This window comes from Kryptolebias marmoratus, linkage group LG22 (genome assembly GCF_001649575.2).
Source record: "Kryptolebias marmoratus isolate JLee-2015 linkage group LG22, ASM164957v2, whole genome shotgun sequence".
Classification (NCBI taxonomy): Eukaryota; Metazoa; Chordata; class Actinopteri; order Cyprinodontiformes; family Rivulidae; genus Kryptolebias; species Kryptolebias marmoratus.
In genome coordinates, this window is record NC_051451.1 from 15,597,286 (window position 1) to 15,614,186 (window position 16,901).

The 16,901-nt window shown below is 38.3% G+C and overlaps 1 protein-coding gene across 4 annotated transcripts in view; it reads right to left on the reverse strand.

Annotated features, from left to right (window-relative positions):
- Nucleotides 1-16,218, reverse strand: part of lrmda (leucine rich melanocyte differentiation associated) — a 198,823-nt gene extending 182,605 nt beyond the window's left edge. The window contains exons 1-2 of one of the 4 annotated variants that reach the window (XM_017427092.3): nt 16,003-16,212; nt 14,343-14,443 (exon numbers count right to left, since the gene is read on the reverse strand). In XM_017427092.3, the coding sequence (XP_017282581.1) occupies nt 14,343-14,443; nt 16,003-16,044 (143 nt within the window). In that variant the 5' untranslated portion in view covers nt 16,045-16,212. Of the gene's footprint in view, nt 1-14,342; nt 14,444-16,002 lie in introns of all 4 variants that reach the window. The other 3 variants (XM_017427106.3, XM_025009484.2, XM_037973745.1) reach the window with 3 other exon arrangements.
- Nucleotides 16,219-16,901: the final 683 nt, after the last annotated feature.

Here is a 16,901-nt window from a genome sequence, read left to right on the forward strand (position 1 = left end):
TGTTTACAAAGATTCAACCAGCACTAGTCCTCAGCCAGCGAAAGCAGTGAAAATAGCAAACATGACATAACTTGGACTTCTTGATCACAAAACAAAATCTCTTTAAATTCTTGAGAAATGCTAGATATTCAAATCATTTATCAAAAATTATTTAAAGGTTATTATTACAGAGACATTTCTTGTGGTTGTACATTTTTTATAACAAATGATTTAAACATTTTTTTATGCCTATTAAAATTACTTTCATTTTATGTATAGAAAATGAAAGTACTATCTATAATATCATAAGTGTGAACAACTGACTGCAGGAGTACCCTTCCTTCACCCATCTTGTTTAATTCCTGCTGAAATAATTCATAAAAAACACACACTTGCATCATTAGCCCCAGATAAGAAATACAACCTTTTTCTTTTTTTTTTTTTTTTATTGCTCCCGGATATTCTTTTTAATTCTGGCCACCTCGAGCATCCAACACTGACTCTACCACTTCAAAAAACACACCTCATAAAATAATCAGGAGGCCTGTCTGACATGTGTCCCCGTGCCCTGATGGCATGCCTACACCAAAGACCATCATTGATTTTCTGTAACGTGGGGTCGGATTAGCCCTCTGCAGGGATTAGCTGCCTGTGCAAGGCCTCAGGGTTCGCTATAAAACTAATAATTAATTTAAACAGCCAGACCTGTGGAAGGATACACTCACTACATGTTCCCAGTGTGAGGAGGTGAGTGTGAATGACAAACTGTCTGGGATTCTGTGGAAGAAACAGCTGTGTGTGTATATATAGGTTTACTGTATGTCCAGCTTGGTTCTAATGATTGCCCTCAGACTTGCACCCGCACCTCTGGCACAAAAGGTATTATTTCAAAAGCTTTTGCTTTAGAAAAATATGAAGTATTACTCAAAGGTATTTACGATCTTGACACCGCGGGTTCGAGTCCAGGTTGCGTCAGGAAGGGCATACGGCATAAAACAATTGCCAAATCTTTCGTGCGAGTTTGCTCGCTGTGGCGACCTCTGCAGAAGGGAACAGCCAAAAGAAGAACAACTCAAAGAAATTTACACATCTGGCTTAGTTTAGTCACTGAAACTATTGTTTGACAACTCATTCAAAGCTAATCATTAAGCTGAATGATGCAGAATAAATGTCAAATAGTTAAATGGGTAGAAATTGACTAATTTGGCTCTGTCTGTGCATCTAGGCAATAAAATATTGTTGCCATTTTAATCATCAGGATGTATTATTCCCCCAAAAACCTGGACTTTTTGGCTTAACTTGATCAAATACAGCAAATGAAAGAACTTTGAGTGCAGTTTTTTTGTAGTCATTTTTTTTTCGATGGTCAACAACTATGCTTTCAATTTCACAAATGTCAAATCTAATATAATGACATGATCACATGTAATAAAAATACTGTCATTGCTAAAGGAAGCAGAGGAATACCAAACATCTGGTATTCTGAGCAAAAGAAGAAGAATGCAAAAAAAAGGGAGAAAGGCATAGCTAATTGCTAGGCTAACTGACCTGAGAATAGCACAATGACACTGTGTTTCCATTAAAGATAATTTATTTTTTAACGTGCACCTGGAGCTGCACAGTGGAACAGTTAGTTACCACTGTTGCCTCCCATCAAGAAAGGTCATAGGTTCGCCTCCAGGCTAGGGCCTTTCTAAGTGGAGTTTTCATGTGCTCCCTGTGCATGGCTAGGTTTTCTGCAGGTACAGTTTATTTTCTGTTCACCGCCACAGGTGACCTGTCCAGGCATCCAGTGGAGATTGGCACTAGCTCCCTGTGATCTTGACAAGCGCATATGGAAACAGAAACGTAAAAAAATTAAAGCAAAAAAATTAAAGCAAAAAATTTTTTTTTTTATGGTTGAACAAATGCACTGACTAAGATAAAAATGCCTGCTACTTGTGCTTGTGTTCACAGATGACCTGTAGATCTCATTGCATTGAGATCTACAGTATGCACAGTAACATTACTACAACCCCTTAAATAAAAACCAAATCAGTCAAATCTCTTTCAGTCTGCAAGTTGTTGTTGTCTATTTAAGTTCCACATAAATTGTTACTGTCAGTCAACTTTTGTTCCTGACAAAAAAATTAAGTGTTCCCACCAAATATTTCCATGTGGGCTCAGGTGTTGTTTATTTAATATGTGTGAAAATAATCCAGTGGCCATGTGCTTTATGAAATACCAAATAGGTCTGAAGATGAGTACTGTAACTCACAGCCGTATAGTTTCCAATTTATACCAAAACATTTATTGTTTTACACCCACTTGAAGAAATTACATTGTTACATGTCTTACTAGTCTGTCCACCTTCATACTCTATGATTTTATGTGTTATTTAACAGAAAAAAGAGAATGATTTATTGGTCCACCTACCAATTTTCACTTACATAAAAAATTGAAAGCCCTTTTGTTTATTATACAAGAAACATCTGCAATCCATTAAAACATTTTTGTGAAGAATAAAACAACAACAGCATTTCTGTCTGAAGTGCAGAATTTGAGCAGCCTTGGTAGTTACAAGCTTAAAGTATTAAATGTCCTAATTAATACGATTGTAAAATATTGACAATAAAATGCTCCATGTGCACGTTGAGTCCTATCCAACACGAAGAGTCCAGTACTGTATAAGTGAAACCATCTTTGGGAGGATTTCTGTTCTGCTTGAAGTGAATAGAAATGAAAAAAAGAAAAAAACAATGAAAACCATCATAAGCTGAAGCATTTCACTTCAGCCCTCTGTTATCATCCCCCTCCTTTTACCAAGCTACCAATAAGGGTTTCCATAGTCAGACACGGTAAAGGGATTTCTCCTGCTCTTCCACAGACTTTGATCTGACTGACACACAAACGGCCTTTAGATCACAAGTCTACAGACCCTGTTGGGCCTCTCTGCCTGGTCTGCTAGTACATGTACACTTCATTCCTATGAGGATTCCTTACCCTCCTCCTCCCGCTTCCCTTAGTCTCTCCTTTATCCCATCTTCTTCCTCCTCTTTTGCCTCCTCCTTCTCCTCTTCCTCTACTGTTTGGTGTTTTGAAACATCTGAGTACAGACATGTTCTGAGCTTTGGAAGACCCAGGGGCCCGGGATCCAGACAGAGGGAGAAAAATAAAGAAACTCTACAGTGCCCCCAATACAAAAGCTATCTTGCCATTACCACTGGGGATAAACTCTTAAACATCACCAAATGCCTGGACAGACAGAGAAGATCAGAGCACTGTTTGGTCTGTTATCCACACAATCATCCTGTTAGCTAACAGCGCAGTTAGTAGCTTGCAGGAGAACCAGTGTGAGGGAAGTTGATGCATTTATACTAATGGATAAACAGTGTTTTAAGCGGGAAGAAAGAGAATAGGAAAACTGTAATATGAAGCCTGCCGGGTCTGAAATAAGAAGGGTTGTTCCTTGTAGTTTTCCAGCACAGACGCGTCAGCTGAATGGATGAGAAACATGCCATCACTGTTTCTTATCTCAATATGTCCCTGGGTGAAAAAGTGAGGCAACAGTTTACTGATGTCTTGCAGACTGCCTGACCATTAAAACATATTTCCATGCTGATGGATGTCAGATGTAGCCTCAAAAGAACCATGACTTGCTCTTGATTTCTGAGCTCATTCTTAACTCTAGTTTTCCAAACTCACAATTCGTACTTCACAAACGGAGCTAGCAAATATAGACAGTGAACAAAAAGCAGAAAGTATAGTTAAGTGAGAGCAGAGGCATTATCTCAGACAAATCTTGTAGAACAATATAAGCTTCTTCCAAAAAAAAAGCTAACTACTTCTTTTTTTTCTTTTAATCATTATTATTTTTCTTATATAAGTGAAAGCTGTGAAAGACACAAGTGAGCTTATCTAAAATGGAAACAGGAAACGAGTTACAGCTGTGTTGAGAATGTGGCACAGCTGTCCAGGGCTTGATGGTTTCAGCATTTTACAGTAATGTTGGAAAAAAATGAGGACTTGCCCACAAAAGCTGTTATGGGCATAAAGTTATGAACAAAACAAGCAAATTCAATAATTTACTTTTAGTTTTTGTCATGCTTAGCTGGTTAAACGGTGATTAAACTTTATTAAAATTGTAGACATTAAAATACATTTCCCCAAATATGTAAAAGAAAAGTCTTTCAGAAACAGTGAGGCTGTCATGACGCTGAGGTTTTGTGGTTGTTGGTTTGTTTTGTTTTATTTCTTTTGTAAGTGTGTTTTTTGGTAACTCAGTCTAGTTTGTCTTATTTGTTCCTTATGTTTTATTTAGTAACTCTCTTGTTGCTTTCCGGCTTCTTCCGTGTGTCGTTCTCCATTTTGTTCCCTTAGTCAGTCCTGCTCCTCATCTCTCACCTGTCCCTCGTTTACTAATCAGACCAGCTGCACTCACTTGTTCTCATCCTTCCCTGCTTACTTAAACTCTTGGTTCTCACTCACTCATCAGTTCATTATCCTGTCATCCTGTTTGTTACCTGCCAGTTTTCCTGTTACCCTGTTTGGTCCACGCGTGCTGCTCATTGTTTACATCTCTGTTTTGTTACGCTGCCGTGTCAGCCCTTTGTTTTTGTTATTAATTTTTTTTTTTATTATTGTGCATCCAGTCTTCGTGCCTCAGTCTGCATCCTTGGATGCTTACACACCACACCCTGACAGAGGCCTTCAAAGGCTGCTGTGTCTAACAACAGTTTCCAACTGTACTTTAAGGTCTAAGGATTTATTTATCCACTGACAGAATTTATCATGCAGCCCCTCTTAAAGCACAGCAAAAACTGCAATCATCCTCTAAAATCTTGGCATGAATACACCCAAGTATCTGTCTTCACTTTTCACCCCTGGGCGCAATAGGAAAGACTATGGGAGATTGGAAACCATGAAGCGACCAAAACTGCTGAGACCATACCAAAGGAAGCTTCTTTGTTCGTCATCCAAAACAGACTCCAATCCCCCCTACCCCCTCACCCCTTTTCTTTTTCCCACCTGGGATTCAGCCAAGGGAAGTAGAAGTATGGCTGGCTCTCTCCATGCTTTGTTCTAATATGTTCCATCCCTTCCAGTTCCTTATATCATCAATCTAGGAGATGGCTAAATGTGATGGGTTGAACATAAACAGTACTTGAGTTATGGGCTGAAAGAGACACATACTGAGTCTCAAGCATTAGCTGGTGCCCTTTTTTCTTTTCTTGTTTTTAACGCACATATGGAGAGGTTCTAACTGTTGGTGCATATCCCAAATGACTTCTACATGTGCTATATACATTCAAATCTTCATCACAGAGAGAAGGAGCTTAAGAAAAAGAATCAACTTAATGATATCAAAATTCCCCATAATATCAATGTCATGCAGCAACCCTATAATTGACAGCTGAGTGCCAGTTCTAATCATCCACCCTTTAATGTTCGCTTAAAAATGCACACCCTCGTGTCAAAACCTGAGTTCACATTAACTCTCCCCAAATGGTCTACTTAGTATACATGTCACTAATGAATTATACATCTGACGTTTTCCCCTTCTCTCATATTTACATGGTGTTTCGGCAGAATTTGTTTAGTAGTTGTAAAGTATTTAATAAATGTTTAAAAATGTACGAGACTCAAGATCTTAGCCAGTGCGTGCACTGCACAGTCGATGTTTACATAAAATCAAAAGATTCTGGTACGCCTATCAAAATGACTAAAGCACAGGAATCGTTTGTTTTTCCATGTGCCAAAATAGAGAGGAAAAAAAGAATGTCCTCTTGGGCCAATCAGTTTAAATCATAAAGATCCATCACTGGTTTTGCACTCCGTTAAAACACCAAGGAAACATATTGTAGATTTTAAGACCCCTTTTTATTCACCCAGACTGTGTACTAAAACTAATTGGATTTCTGTCAATGAAGGAAAAATATATCCCTGGGACAGCTTTGAACTCAATAGCTCTGACGATCCAACTGCGCATGAGGGAGTGGGACCTTACCACATGCCAAGCACCAGAGAGCAAAATTAAATCAGTGGTCAACATAAAATATTAAAATAGCATGGTATCGAATTTTTGAAAAATGATGTCAGGGTGGCTCATTATGGCCGGCAAGGCAGTGAATTAAGCTATATTTAGTGGGTGATAATTGAAATCATAGCTGTAGTCATTACCACTGACAAGTTTCTAAATAATACCCAATAAATCCCCCCTTTTAGAAAGATTTCCATGACAGCTGGCAATGCTGAAAAAATAAAGTACAGAAACAGAATCTCTTTTCCTTTCTTCCTCTGCTCCCTTTCTTCCTGCCCCCAAAGCCCAACTCTTCTTCTCTCTCTCTTTCTCTCTCTTCGAGCCAATAAAATGTCAGCTTTTATTCTCCTCCTCCGAAGTGTTGGCTACATGTCAGCAGGCCCTTCTAAAGCTCAGCCACTGCATGCTGAAGGCCTGTAAATCTCTGTGTCAGTGGCACGCCATCCATCTTGGGATATACAATAAAAAATGTGACGCAGTCATAAAAGGAATGGCATCACTGCCCGGTATATATAATGTGAACAAAAAGAACATAAAGATGTTCCCTCCCATTCAAAATCCCGAGGAACAAGATGGTCTTTGATTGAACAAGAGAGGTGGTTGTGGAATGCTCTAAAAAGCTGATGACAGCTCCTGACATTGATGGGTCTGTAGCCTTTGTTGTGTTTTAACAGCGATATAAAGATTTGTACCATGGATGATATACTTAGGGTAAAAGGTGTGGAGGAAAGCTAATAAACTAGCTATTTGTTGGTGTAAACGTATATCAAAGATATGGTGAGAGAAGCATGTTAGCAAAGCAGCTACTGAAGTCTTTTGTGTCTGTCTGTGCAGTAAAAAAAAGGATGTTCAGATACAATACTGACCCCATTTTGGCAGCATTCAAAGTCAAGTGCAGGATGTTAACAAGCAAAAAATATTACATTGTTTTGTTTCAGTTTTTAAAAAATGTTTATGATTTTTCTCAATAGATGACTGCTACTATCCAAAAGTTTCTAAAACTTCATTTGTGAGCCATTCTGATACAGTGGGTGATATGTTCTTTTGCCAACATTAATATTTGTTTACATGTAACTTAAAAGTCTCTGACAGCTGCACAGTATGACTGAATGGCTCGTGTCCAGGGCAAACCTCAGAACATCCTTTAAAACGTTGATGCCAACTGAAACCACAAAAAGCTTGCAAAAAATATTTTGTTTTTAAAGATTTTACGACTGACAATCACCAGAGTTTATTTTGCCAAATATGCACAACGCTTGTAAAAATATAAGCACTTAAAAAGGTATGATGCGTTCCACTTCACTTCAAGTTTAAGTTTTAAATGGTGTGAAGCGGCAGTATGTTTTTAGTTACTGGTATAGCTAAGATTTTGTAAACTAAAGGTGAAGCAACCAACACCCTCAACGTACAGATTCAAACAGATATAGTTTCATTGAACAAAGCTTCTAAGGAGTCACTCCTGTCACCTTGTGCAGAGGAAGTTTAGAGTACCAGTCTAACATGAGCAGTTTGTTACCATGGTAAAGTTATAAAATCAAGAGTGGGGAGCTTTAAGCTGCTGAGCAATGGAAGGAAAGGTAGTGTGAAAGTAATTTACATGTTTAAAAAAAAAATCAAACATAGATATAACAAAAGATTAATTGCTTTTCTTCAACAATTTTATGTTCAAAAACAGCTCAATGGCACACTAAGAAAAATAAAAGTAAATAAAAAAATAACAACATGGTGTTCCATATACTTTTTTGCTATAAATAGACCAGAAAAATAGGAGTAAAGAGTTTAGCATTGTTTAGTTGACCATCTTTAGATTTGCTTGACTTTCAGTCGCTGAAGATCACCTCTTTGTTGGGGATGAAAAACAAATCTCTTAAAAATGACATTTGTAAATCAGTGATACACTTTTGGGCAAAAGCCAGGTGCGTCTGGTTGTAACTACACTGCTTATGTTTAGATTTCACTTTTTTTTTGCTGTTAGTTTTGAAAGTTGGTTAAAAGACTTCCAAAGAACTTGCATAGTGGATTAGCAAACCCCAGAGGGGATTATAAGAACAAACAGCTTTTTTATAACATCTGAGTAGGGTGTTGCAAGAGAGTTTTCAAAGTAAGTTGCAACATATACACCGTTATAGAGCTATTCTTAAAAGTACAAAGTGAGCGTTTTTGCAATTAACAGCGACTGATTCAATTGAATTGGGTTAATCTATGACAGAGGACAGAATTTATTAGATACATGACCTTAAATAACAATTACCCTCACTAATATTTTAACAGGTCCAACAATGAAGGCAAAAGGGGAAAAAAAAGCTAAGTCATTTGAAAACTTGATCTGCTGGTAATTTAAATTAAAGTATATTTATTTTTGTTTAAATTCTGTCAGCTAAATGCATTGCAAGTGTGTGGTTCCACCTTTTATGCCAAGTTTTAAACAAAAACTGCTATATTGTAAAGAGACACAGTTTTATACTTTTTGTAATTGACATTATGAGAGATCTTGGGTGCTATTGTGAGATCTTGCAAGATGTGTTAGCTCTCAAAGTAAGTGTTGAGAATGACTATCAGTGACTACCACACAAAATCTTAGTTAAGTGTCTGTAAAAACTGCCATTTTTATCTTGGCCAATGTCAATTAGGTGTGGTCGTCATCTTGAATTGGGTATCGCCAAATGATAATCAGTTTTAGATGTAGATCTAGTGATTACTTTCTGAGAGTTTCATTATAATCTGTTCAGTGGTCTATGAGACATTTTGCTAAATGACAAAAAGGACTGATGTCAACAGTTACTGCCAAAGTTTTAAGCAAAGATACTAGTACATGCTCAGCTACTACCACACCAAATTATAAGATCAATACGTGTAAAAATGGCTGATTAAATAGCTATTTTTGCATTTTAAAAGCTTGGTTGATTGTCGTGGCCATCTTTAATTGGGTTGACTCCAAAAGTTCATCAGTAAATAAATAAATTTTTATGTTATATACCTTTTTACTTTGTTTGAAGATCAGTCCAATGGCATTACGAATGAAATGAAACTATCCAAACAACAAGCATATTTACACAGCCTAAATAAAATCACAACATGACTTTATTAAAGCAAATTTAAATCAAATTTTAAACGCCTGCTTCAGCTCATTGGCTTGTTTTGAACTGTTCACAACAAAGAGGAAAGTGTTTGCAACAATCACACAAACAAAAAATGAAACTGATCAAAATTCAATTGAGAGGAACGGAAGAACAAGACAAGTTATCCATTAAGCCTAACATCCACTCCTCCATGCCATCCCACCACTTTCCCAGGAGGAGTACATCATTTAAAAAAATATATATATCCTAGAGAAAATTAAAAAGGTAGTTTTTTTCAGTACTACTGAATTGTACAAAATACAGCTGTCCTTTAAATGAATAAGTTATTTCCTGCAAGACTGCGTCCCTTTCATCTAACTGGTTTAAATCTCTTAGGGGCTGGGCGAGCTCTGCAAACTACTTAATTTATGAGACACAGATCAGGTTATCCTAGAATATCTGCCTAAACAGGCCTGATAGATAGGATACGGAATATATTTCCTCAGCAGAACAGAGTATACCACCAATATTACCAGACATACACACACTACGCTCCCAGTTAAGTGATTTGAGGACTTCATACTGCCAATGTTTCATATCCTCTCTTGCTAACTGACACTTTATCTGCATACCAGCATCTCTGCAGATTGAACACTTAGGCAAGACAATGACAGGCTCTCTTCCTGTTGTCACTTCTCATTCTGGGGCCAGTCTAATGCCGCTCGCTGGGCTCCTGCCAATAGCGAGCCCCCTCCAGCCCCCCCATCACCATCAAACAACCAAACTCTACCTAGCTTGGTTGGAAAAAGGAACACTTGATGTCTGTGACACTCATTTGTCAATTAGCAGACCCCTTCCAGTGTTGACATACAGCAACTTGAAAGACAGCGCGCTGTCTGTGACGAATTAAAAGAGACAGATGAGTGAGGCTCGAGCAGCGGAGTAATACTATAATGTTCCTCAGATATGAATATAAAACGACACAGTTGACAGGCCATACAAGGTTTTATTTCATTTCTCAGTGTTCCAGGCCTCCCTACTTTGTCTTCTTTGTTCTCTTTTCATCAGACTACTTACATCTCATTTTGACAGCCGGGCGACATTTAGAGCACTTTCATTTTAAAATGCGAGTTAGCATACTTGATTTGTCATTAAAATGCAAAACGCCTGCCATCACCAACATGGCCTGGGTGAACACAAACCCCCTCAGACACACACAGACAAGCACACTCATACAGAGAGTCCGTATGTGCGTATAAATATCTATTGTACATCTTGAAATGTTTGAAAAAAGAAATGTCTGTACTTCATAGTTTGTTGCATTTAATACTTATCAGTTAGGTTAAAAGCTATGTACATTTAATATCGAAAAGATCAGAAACTTGGAGGTTTAGTTTTGAATCACCCTTACTAAAACCTAGCTATGTCTGGAAAAACAAGTGTGTGTTTCATGTTTTTCATAGCATAAGTGAAATCACTCAGGTTTGGCTCTGGATGAAAAAAGCAAAGCTGCAGAATAATAAATAATAATGCCTGACACTAAAAGACAATACGAAAAGCAACATGTGTCAGTATGGACAGTAAACATAACTCATGATGCTTTTACAGCAAATACTTCTGAAAATTTCCTGATGGTAACTTCTGGGAATTTCCTGAGAACATTTTTTAGGAATTTTTTTTTGTCTCATGGTTTGCATTCATTCTGCCAACAGGATCACTGAAATATCATCAATTTTCTGACAGTTTTCAGAAAAGCCAAACAGTGCATTCCATTTTAAAGATCACCCTTAGATTTCAGAGTTAGTAATATGAAGTCACAAACAGGTGGAAGTTCAAACATTCTCCAGTGAAATAGTACACCATTTCCAGAAGCTTATAAGTCATCAGCTGTGACTAACGCCGTCTTCATAACCAGACACCACATGTTTTTGCCATTGATTGTCTGATTTTGGGCTTGTTAAAGAAACTCCACCATCAAACCAAATGTGAAACACTAAAATAACATCAAACTAGACAGAACATCGGTTGTTGGGTCCATTTCTTTTTTTAAGAAAATGCTTACATTTATGACTTTCTTTAGCATGGCACTGTTAAAACTCATCTTAAAACATGCCCCTGAAAAATTACGATAGCCTTATTACTTCACCCTCCACATACAGCACAAAAAAAGAATTGGGATACCAATAGTCCTTGGCTTTAATGGGCAAAACACAGACATAGTGGTAATTAATAGGATGAGAATTAAAATGGTAAAAATGATTCACCCAGAATCGTGTCATATTTCCTCTCACATATAGATAAGTTAATGGCTGGACTGCACAGTGAGTCAATTTGTGAGCAAATCTTAGCTGTTGTATAGATGGGCAAAATTTGATTAATGTTTAAGCAGGTTCTGTGTAGTGGTCAGTGCTGGTGCAGCAATTATAACTTTGATTTATCAATCTATCAGTACCATTAGTACCAATCTAGGGTACACACCCTTTTGCTGCCAACTGATATCAAACTTATAATAGCTAATGTGTATTATTTAGACGGCAGCTCACTACAGTTATAATATATAATATAATATAATATAATGTGAGTATATAAAAAGGATATTTTGCTGGGCTTTTTTCTGTGTGTGTTGCTATTTAATGACATCAAAAAGCAAAAACCAGTAACTGACACCATTATGTCTTGATTGTCTTTTTGTTTGGTTAATTCTACTTCTATTGTAACTCTGTTTATATGTAATGGCTGTTGTTTTGCTTTCTTGTTGTTCTTTAAAAAGGCAGTGAATCTTGTCTTCCTCCCTTTAATAACAAAGTACGGAGCCTCTAGTAGTGACTTAAAAGAAGATTTCCTGTATTTAAAAAAAATGGCACTGTTATTTCCTCGAACAGATAAAGGAAGTATTAAAAAGTTTCGGTCTAAATGCTTTCATGACAACATAAATAGAAAGTAAACAAATAAGGAAGTGAGCATGTTGGAGATTTCGTGCTTTCGTTTATTAACATGTGATTGGCAGACACAAAGTTATCTCACTGGTTTTGTAATCATGCATAAATAAAGCCTTCACATCAGAATGAAAGTTACAGCAGGGTTTTACATTCAAACTGAGAAACAGACTAACTACTCACCAGACAGGTAGGTCTGTATATGAGTAAGTACACACCGAATGTAACATTTAAGAATTATAAGGGTTTAAGGTTTTACCAACTTTATTTGTCATTTACTCTGTCAGATTTGTTACGAAAGGCATCACTGCTCAAACTCTGTAAGGAATTCTCACTGTGAGCCACAGACACATGTCCACTTCAATCCTCATGTGTCCGGGGTGAAAACACTGAATGTAACAGATGCAGGCACAGAAAGTGCGCTCCCGTCACAGAGAGAAATCATGTCAAGGTAGCCCATGCCACCTCCCTGCGATGTGTACACACCTGACCTGGAACAAAGTGGACAACACAACCCCAGCCGGGCCCATCCTGAGACAGAAATCTCACCGCGAGCCACACTTCTCAACACATTGATGAGACAGGCTGACACCGCAGCACACAGAGGGAAAGGTGTGGGTGTGACAGCCCACTACCATAATTTCATCCTGCCATTACCTGCCCGGCCGCTCACAACTGTGCTCACAGAGACAGGTGCAAACACTCCACGCGGGCAAAGATGCACGCGCTTCGTATGTGCAGCACACCAAAAAACACGCGGGGCTCAGTTCAAGTTGATGCCACCGTCTTGCGTCTCGTTGTGACTCATTGTCAGCTTGCCGGATGATTGTTGTCAATTGAGCTGACAGAAGTAAGCATATTAGCTCCAACGAACTCTGGCAATGTCTCCCTCTCGATTTGACTTGAGCGGCATCAAGAAGTGCATAATGCTGAAGGCAGTCCACTGAGTTTCCCCTAAAATGTGCATCTATTTACACCTGGTGTACTTCACCTGACAGTCAATATAAAAATGTCTCAACAATCTGACAAGAGACATCAGCAGGATTTGAAATGTCACCTAAATAAATAATTATTTACAAGTTATTTTACATTTATTTGATGTGTGGGGAAAAAAAATGTGTCTTATAATAAAAAAGAACTTTGACATTTTTTTTTTTTTTACTATTACATGCTAGCTAAATGTGACACGAATCAATCTTTACATTGATAACTGTTTTAGACGAGGTAAAACCAGTCTGTCTCAAATTACAAAAGTTACATTTGACAAAAAGTGAAGTCAATAAAGATGGGATCAAAGAAGAGTTTTAATGAGTTCTGAATTTCGGTAAATTTACATATAAATTTTGTGCCAGCAACAGTGAGGTGTGGACAGACAGAATCAGAAGTGTTTGTTTTTACAGCGTATTTATTCCTAAAAGCTGAAGAATAAAAAAAAGCTTCAGCTTATAGCTCAAAAAGATTCACTTGTGGCCACAAAAAGACAAGATACAGAAGGTCTAACATATCACCCACCGCTTTTCATGCTTATACTAAATAATAATGGAGCTGTGGCCAATTTGGTCAAATGTTAGAAATGACGTTATGCACAATCCTAATATTACAAGATCTTCTGCAAACACTTAGAACTCGAAGAACGTTTTTGAATGAGTCTCAGCTTCTACCACATCAAATTTTAGTTTACTATTTGTAAAACTGACTGAATTAGGGCCAATTTTGTGTTTCTTAAGGTGTATTAGCTGTGGCGACTATCTTGAATGGGACTGATTCCAAAAGTTAATCAGCTGTAAATGTACATCTGATGATTACTTTCTGAGAGTTTCATTAAAATCCTTCCAGTGGTTCATGAGATACTTCGCTAACAGACAGACAAGCGAACACGTGCACACATGCACACACATGCAGACACAAGCAAAAACATTATCAGCCGCATCCTGCCTTTCTGGGAGGGTGATAAAGCAATTATTCTGATTTTTTTTTATGTGTCGACTGAGATGGCTTCATGGTCTGACAGACATGAAAAGGCTTCAGAAACATAGTCTAGCCATCTTCTCCTTTGTTCCACTTTGATTTGGCAGCAGCCCCTCTGACACAGCTGCCACGAGGTGTTCCTTCATGTTCTGACTGAAGAGACGTATTCTATTTGTTCCTGAATTAGCATGTCACATATATCGATTATGCCTTTTTATTGTGCCCTGTAGGTCCCCCAGCCCGTGTCTAAGGCTCATCCAGCTGTTTGATGTTCTGCTCTGGACTGAGGGCACACCTGACGTGAAGGAGCGCGCCCCGCAGAAGAAGACGGCAGGTGATTGATTACATGCTTTCCCTCCGTGTGTTTTCACATTTTCCTACCTGAGCTGATTGAAACTCAGGTCCAGTCGTTTCGCGAACTGTCCGTATGTGTCTCCGAGGAAGTGTGGAATCTCCTCAGCGTCGTGTCCGATGTATGAAATCTGTGAAGGCCAGGAAGCAGAAAGAGAGATCACTCTGATAGCTCTGGTGCGTAAAGCAACCCAATATTTTACAAAAAAAAAAAAAAAAACTCTTCAACATTTATTTAAAAGAACAAACAGCAGGGTTTTCTGACAAGTTGTTATCCCCTGCTACCAAAAGCAAAGGGCGATACTGATTTTGCTAGTGTCTGTGTACGTATGTGTGTGTGTTTGTTTGCCTGAAGCATTAGCAAAATATCTCACGAATCATTGGATGGATTTTCATTAAACTCTCAGAGAGTAATCACTGGGCGTACATCTACATCTGAATACCTCTAGGAGTCAACTCCATTGGCGATGGCCCCCACAGCTAAGCAACCGTAGCAAACACAAAAATGGCTATAAAGCTGTTTTTTTGTAGATAATGAGCTACATTTGCTGTGGCAGTAGCTGAGGGTCATCTTCAACACAGGCTCTGAGCACCATCACGTCTGCCAGATCTCACAGCATCACAACATTGTGCACAATGTCCTTTACGAGGTTTGACCAAAACAGCTATCACTCTGTCCCTTCTCAGCTTAAGATGATGCTTGTATTCCTTCGAGGAACGCTAGACCTCTCTTGGTTTTGCTGTTGTGTTTGTGTTCAGTTCCGATCACAAAATCAAGCTGAGAAAAGAGGACATGTTAATTTACACAAACCTCTTCACTGAAACATCCTTTTTATTGGGTGAACGCTGACTCACATTTGCACCGTTGTTTTCCTGTCGCTGTTTTTTTTTTTTTTTTTGTATTTCATGTTTTTATGCAATCTAACTACTTCTGCATAATTAGTTCTGTTTTAGCCACTAAGAAAACTCTCTGCTCATTCAAGAGATGAGAGCCAGGACCTTTGGTTTTTCAAACTTTTATACTTTTCAACATATTTTTAATTATTTACAAACATTTTCCTCAGAGAAACGCACTGAGATCGCCACAATTCCTTCAGAAACATTGTTGTCTTTAGGATCTGCTTCCCCACACACACTTGCTCCGTTTTTGTCAACTTTTAGCTCTTAGCTAGCCTTTAACTACTTTTAGCTCTGTCCGTGTGTGTCCAAGGAAATGTGGAATCTCCTCAGCTTCAATTAGTGAAAGAAAATCCAATTCCTCTGATTAAAACATGAAACCAAAAAAAGCTCCAATGCAAAAACAGAACAACTAAGGCAGCTGATAATATACCAGCCACATCTGCCATGCAGTGTTATTCTCTGAGTCATGCTTTTTAGGAAAACATTGTCAAGCACCCAGCATAATAAATGTACTGCTTTGAGCCATGTGTACCTTTAATGAATGTATGACATCTTTATAAGAGCAACTAACTTTTTTGTCTGTTTTTTTGTTTAAGTTAAGCTGTAAGTAGAAATAGAAACCTGGAAGTCATGTGTGTGTGGTGCCAACAAGTGTGTCTCATGACCGCAGTAGTTTAGAAACTAAACTGAAATAAACTTCTCGTTTACAGGATCTACGCTTAAGGAATCCTTTGCTGAATATAGTAATACTTGGAATTATTCTGGAAGCAAGTTTATGGATCAGACTTACTTGAGTCCCATTTAAAGCGACCTGCGACTCGCTGTGAGCCATAATAAGAACTTCCTGCCGGGGATGACAGCTCGGCGGGTCAGAGTTGCTCTTCAGAACCTCGCTGACGGGTCGGAACCGACATTAAGCTGTTCAGTTCTGTGGATGCGGCGACTTCGGAGAAGTCCTTGTTTCCTTTTTCTTTCCAGTTGACTTTTGCTTTACGGTTTCCGCGTGCCGTTTGAATCAGCTGACCTGCTGTTTTGGGCGGAAGCACGTGGTCCCCGGTTGTTAACTCGTGGAGCGCCTGTGTGAGCTGGCTGGCCTGTCTGCTGATGGGAGCGCAACTTTGCCCCAACACGAGGGGAAACAGGAGCCACACCTGCCCTCTGTGAACACACCTGGACACCGACGTGACGCATATTAAAGGTTTAAAAAAGAGCACAGCTTCCCGTTAAAATCTGCTGGTTTCACTTTAAGCAGCTGCTTTCAGTTTGTTTACCTGAGATGGGCTTTTTTATTTTACTTTACTTTGTTTGTTTTTTGTTAAACACATTTGTTGTCTGGTCAAACAATCTCCAGCTGCATAAGTAAATTAAAAGTGATAAACTGGTAAACTGGTTTATTTAAAAAACAAGCACCAAAAATAACTGACCACATTTTATTGTCTGCCACTGAAAGAGACATGATAATGTGATTGCTTGTATCTGAGTGTGTGTGTGTTTTTGGCTGTTGTGTTAGCAAAATAGCTCAAAAATCAGTGGATGAATTTTAATTAAACTTCCAGAGAGTAATCAGCTGATTAACTTTTGGAGTCAACCTTACATGAGATGGCTGTCACAGCTAATCAATCTTAGCAAACTAAAAAATGGCTATAACTGAGTTAATGTTACAGATATTGAGCCTAGATTTGGTGTGGT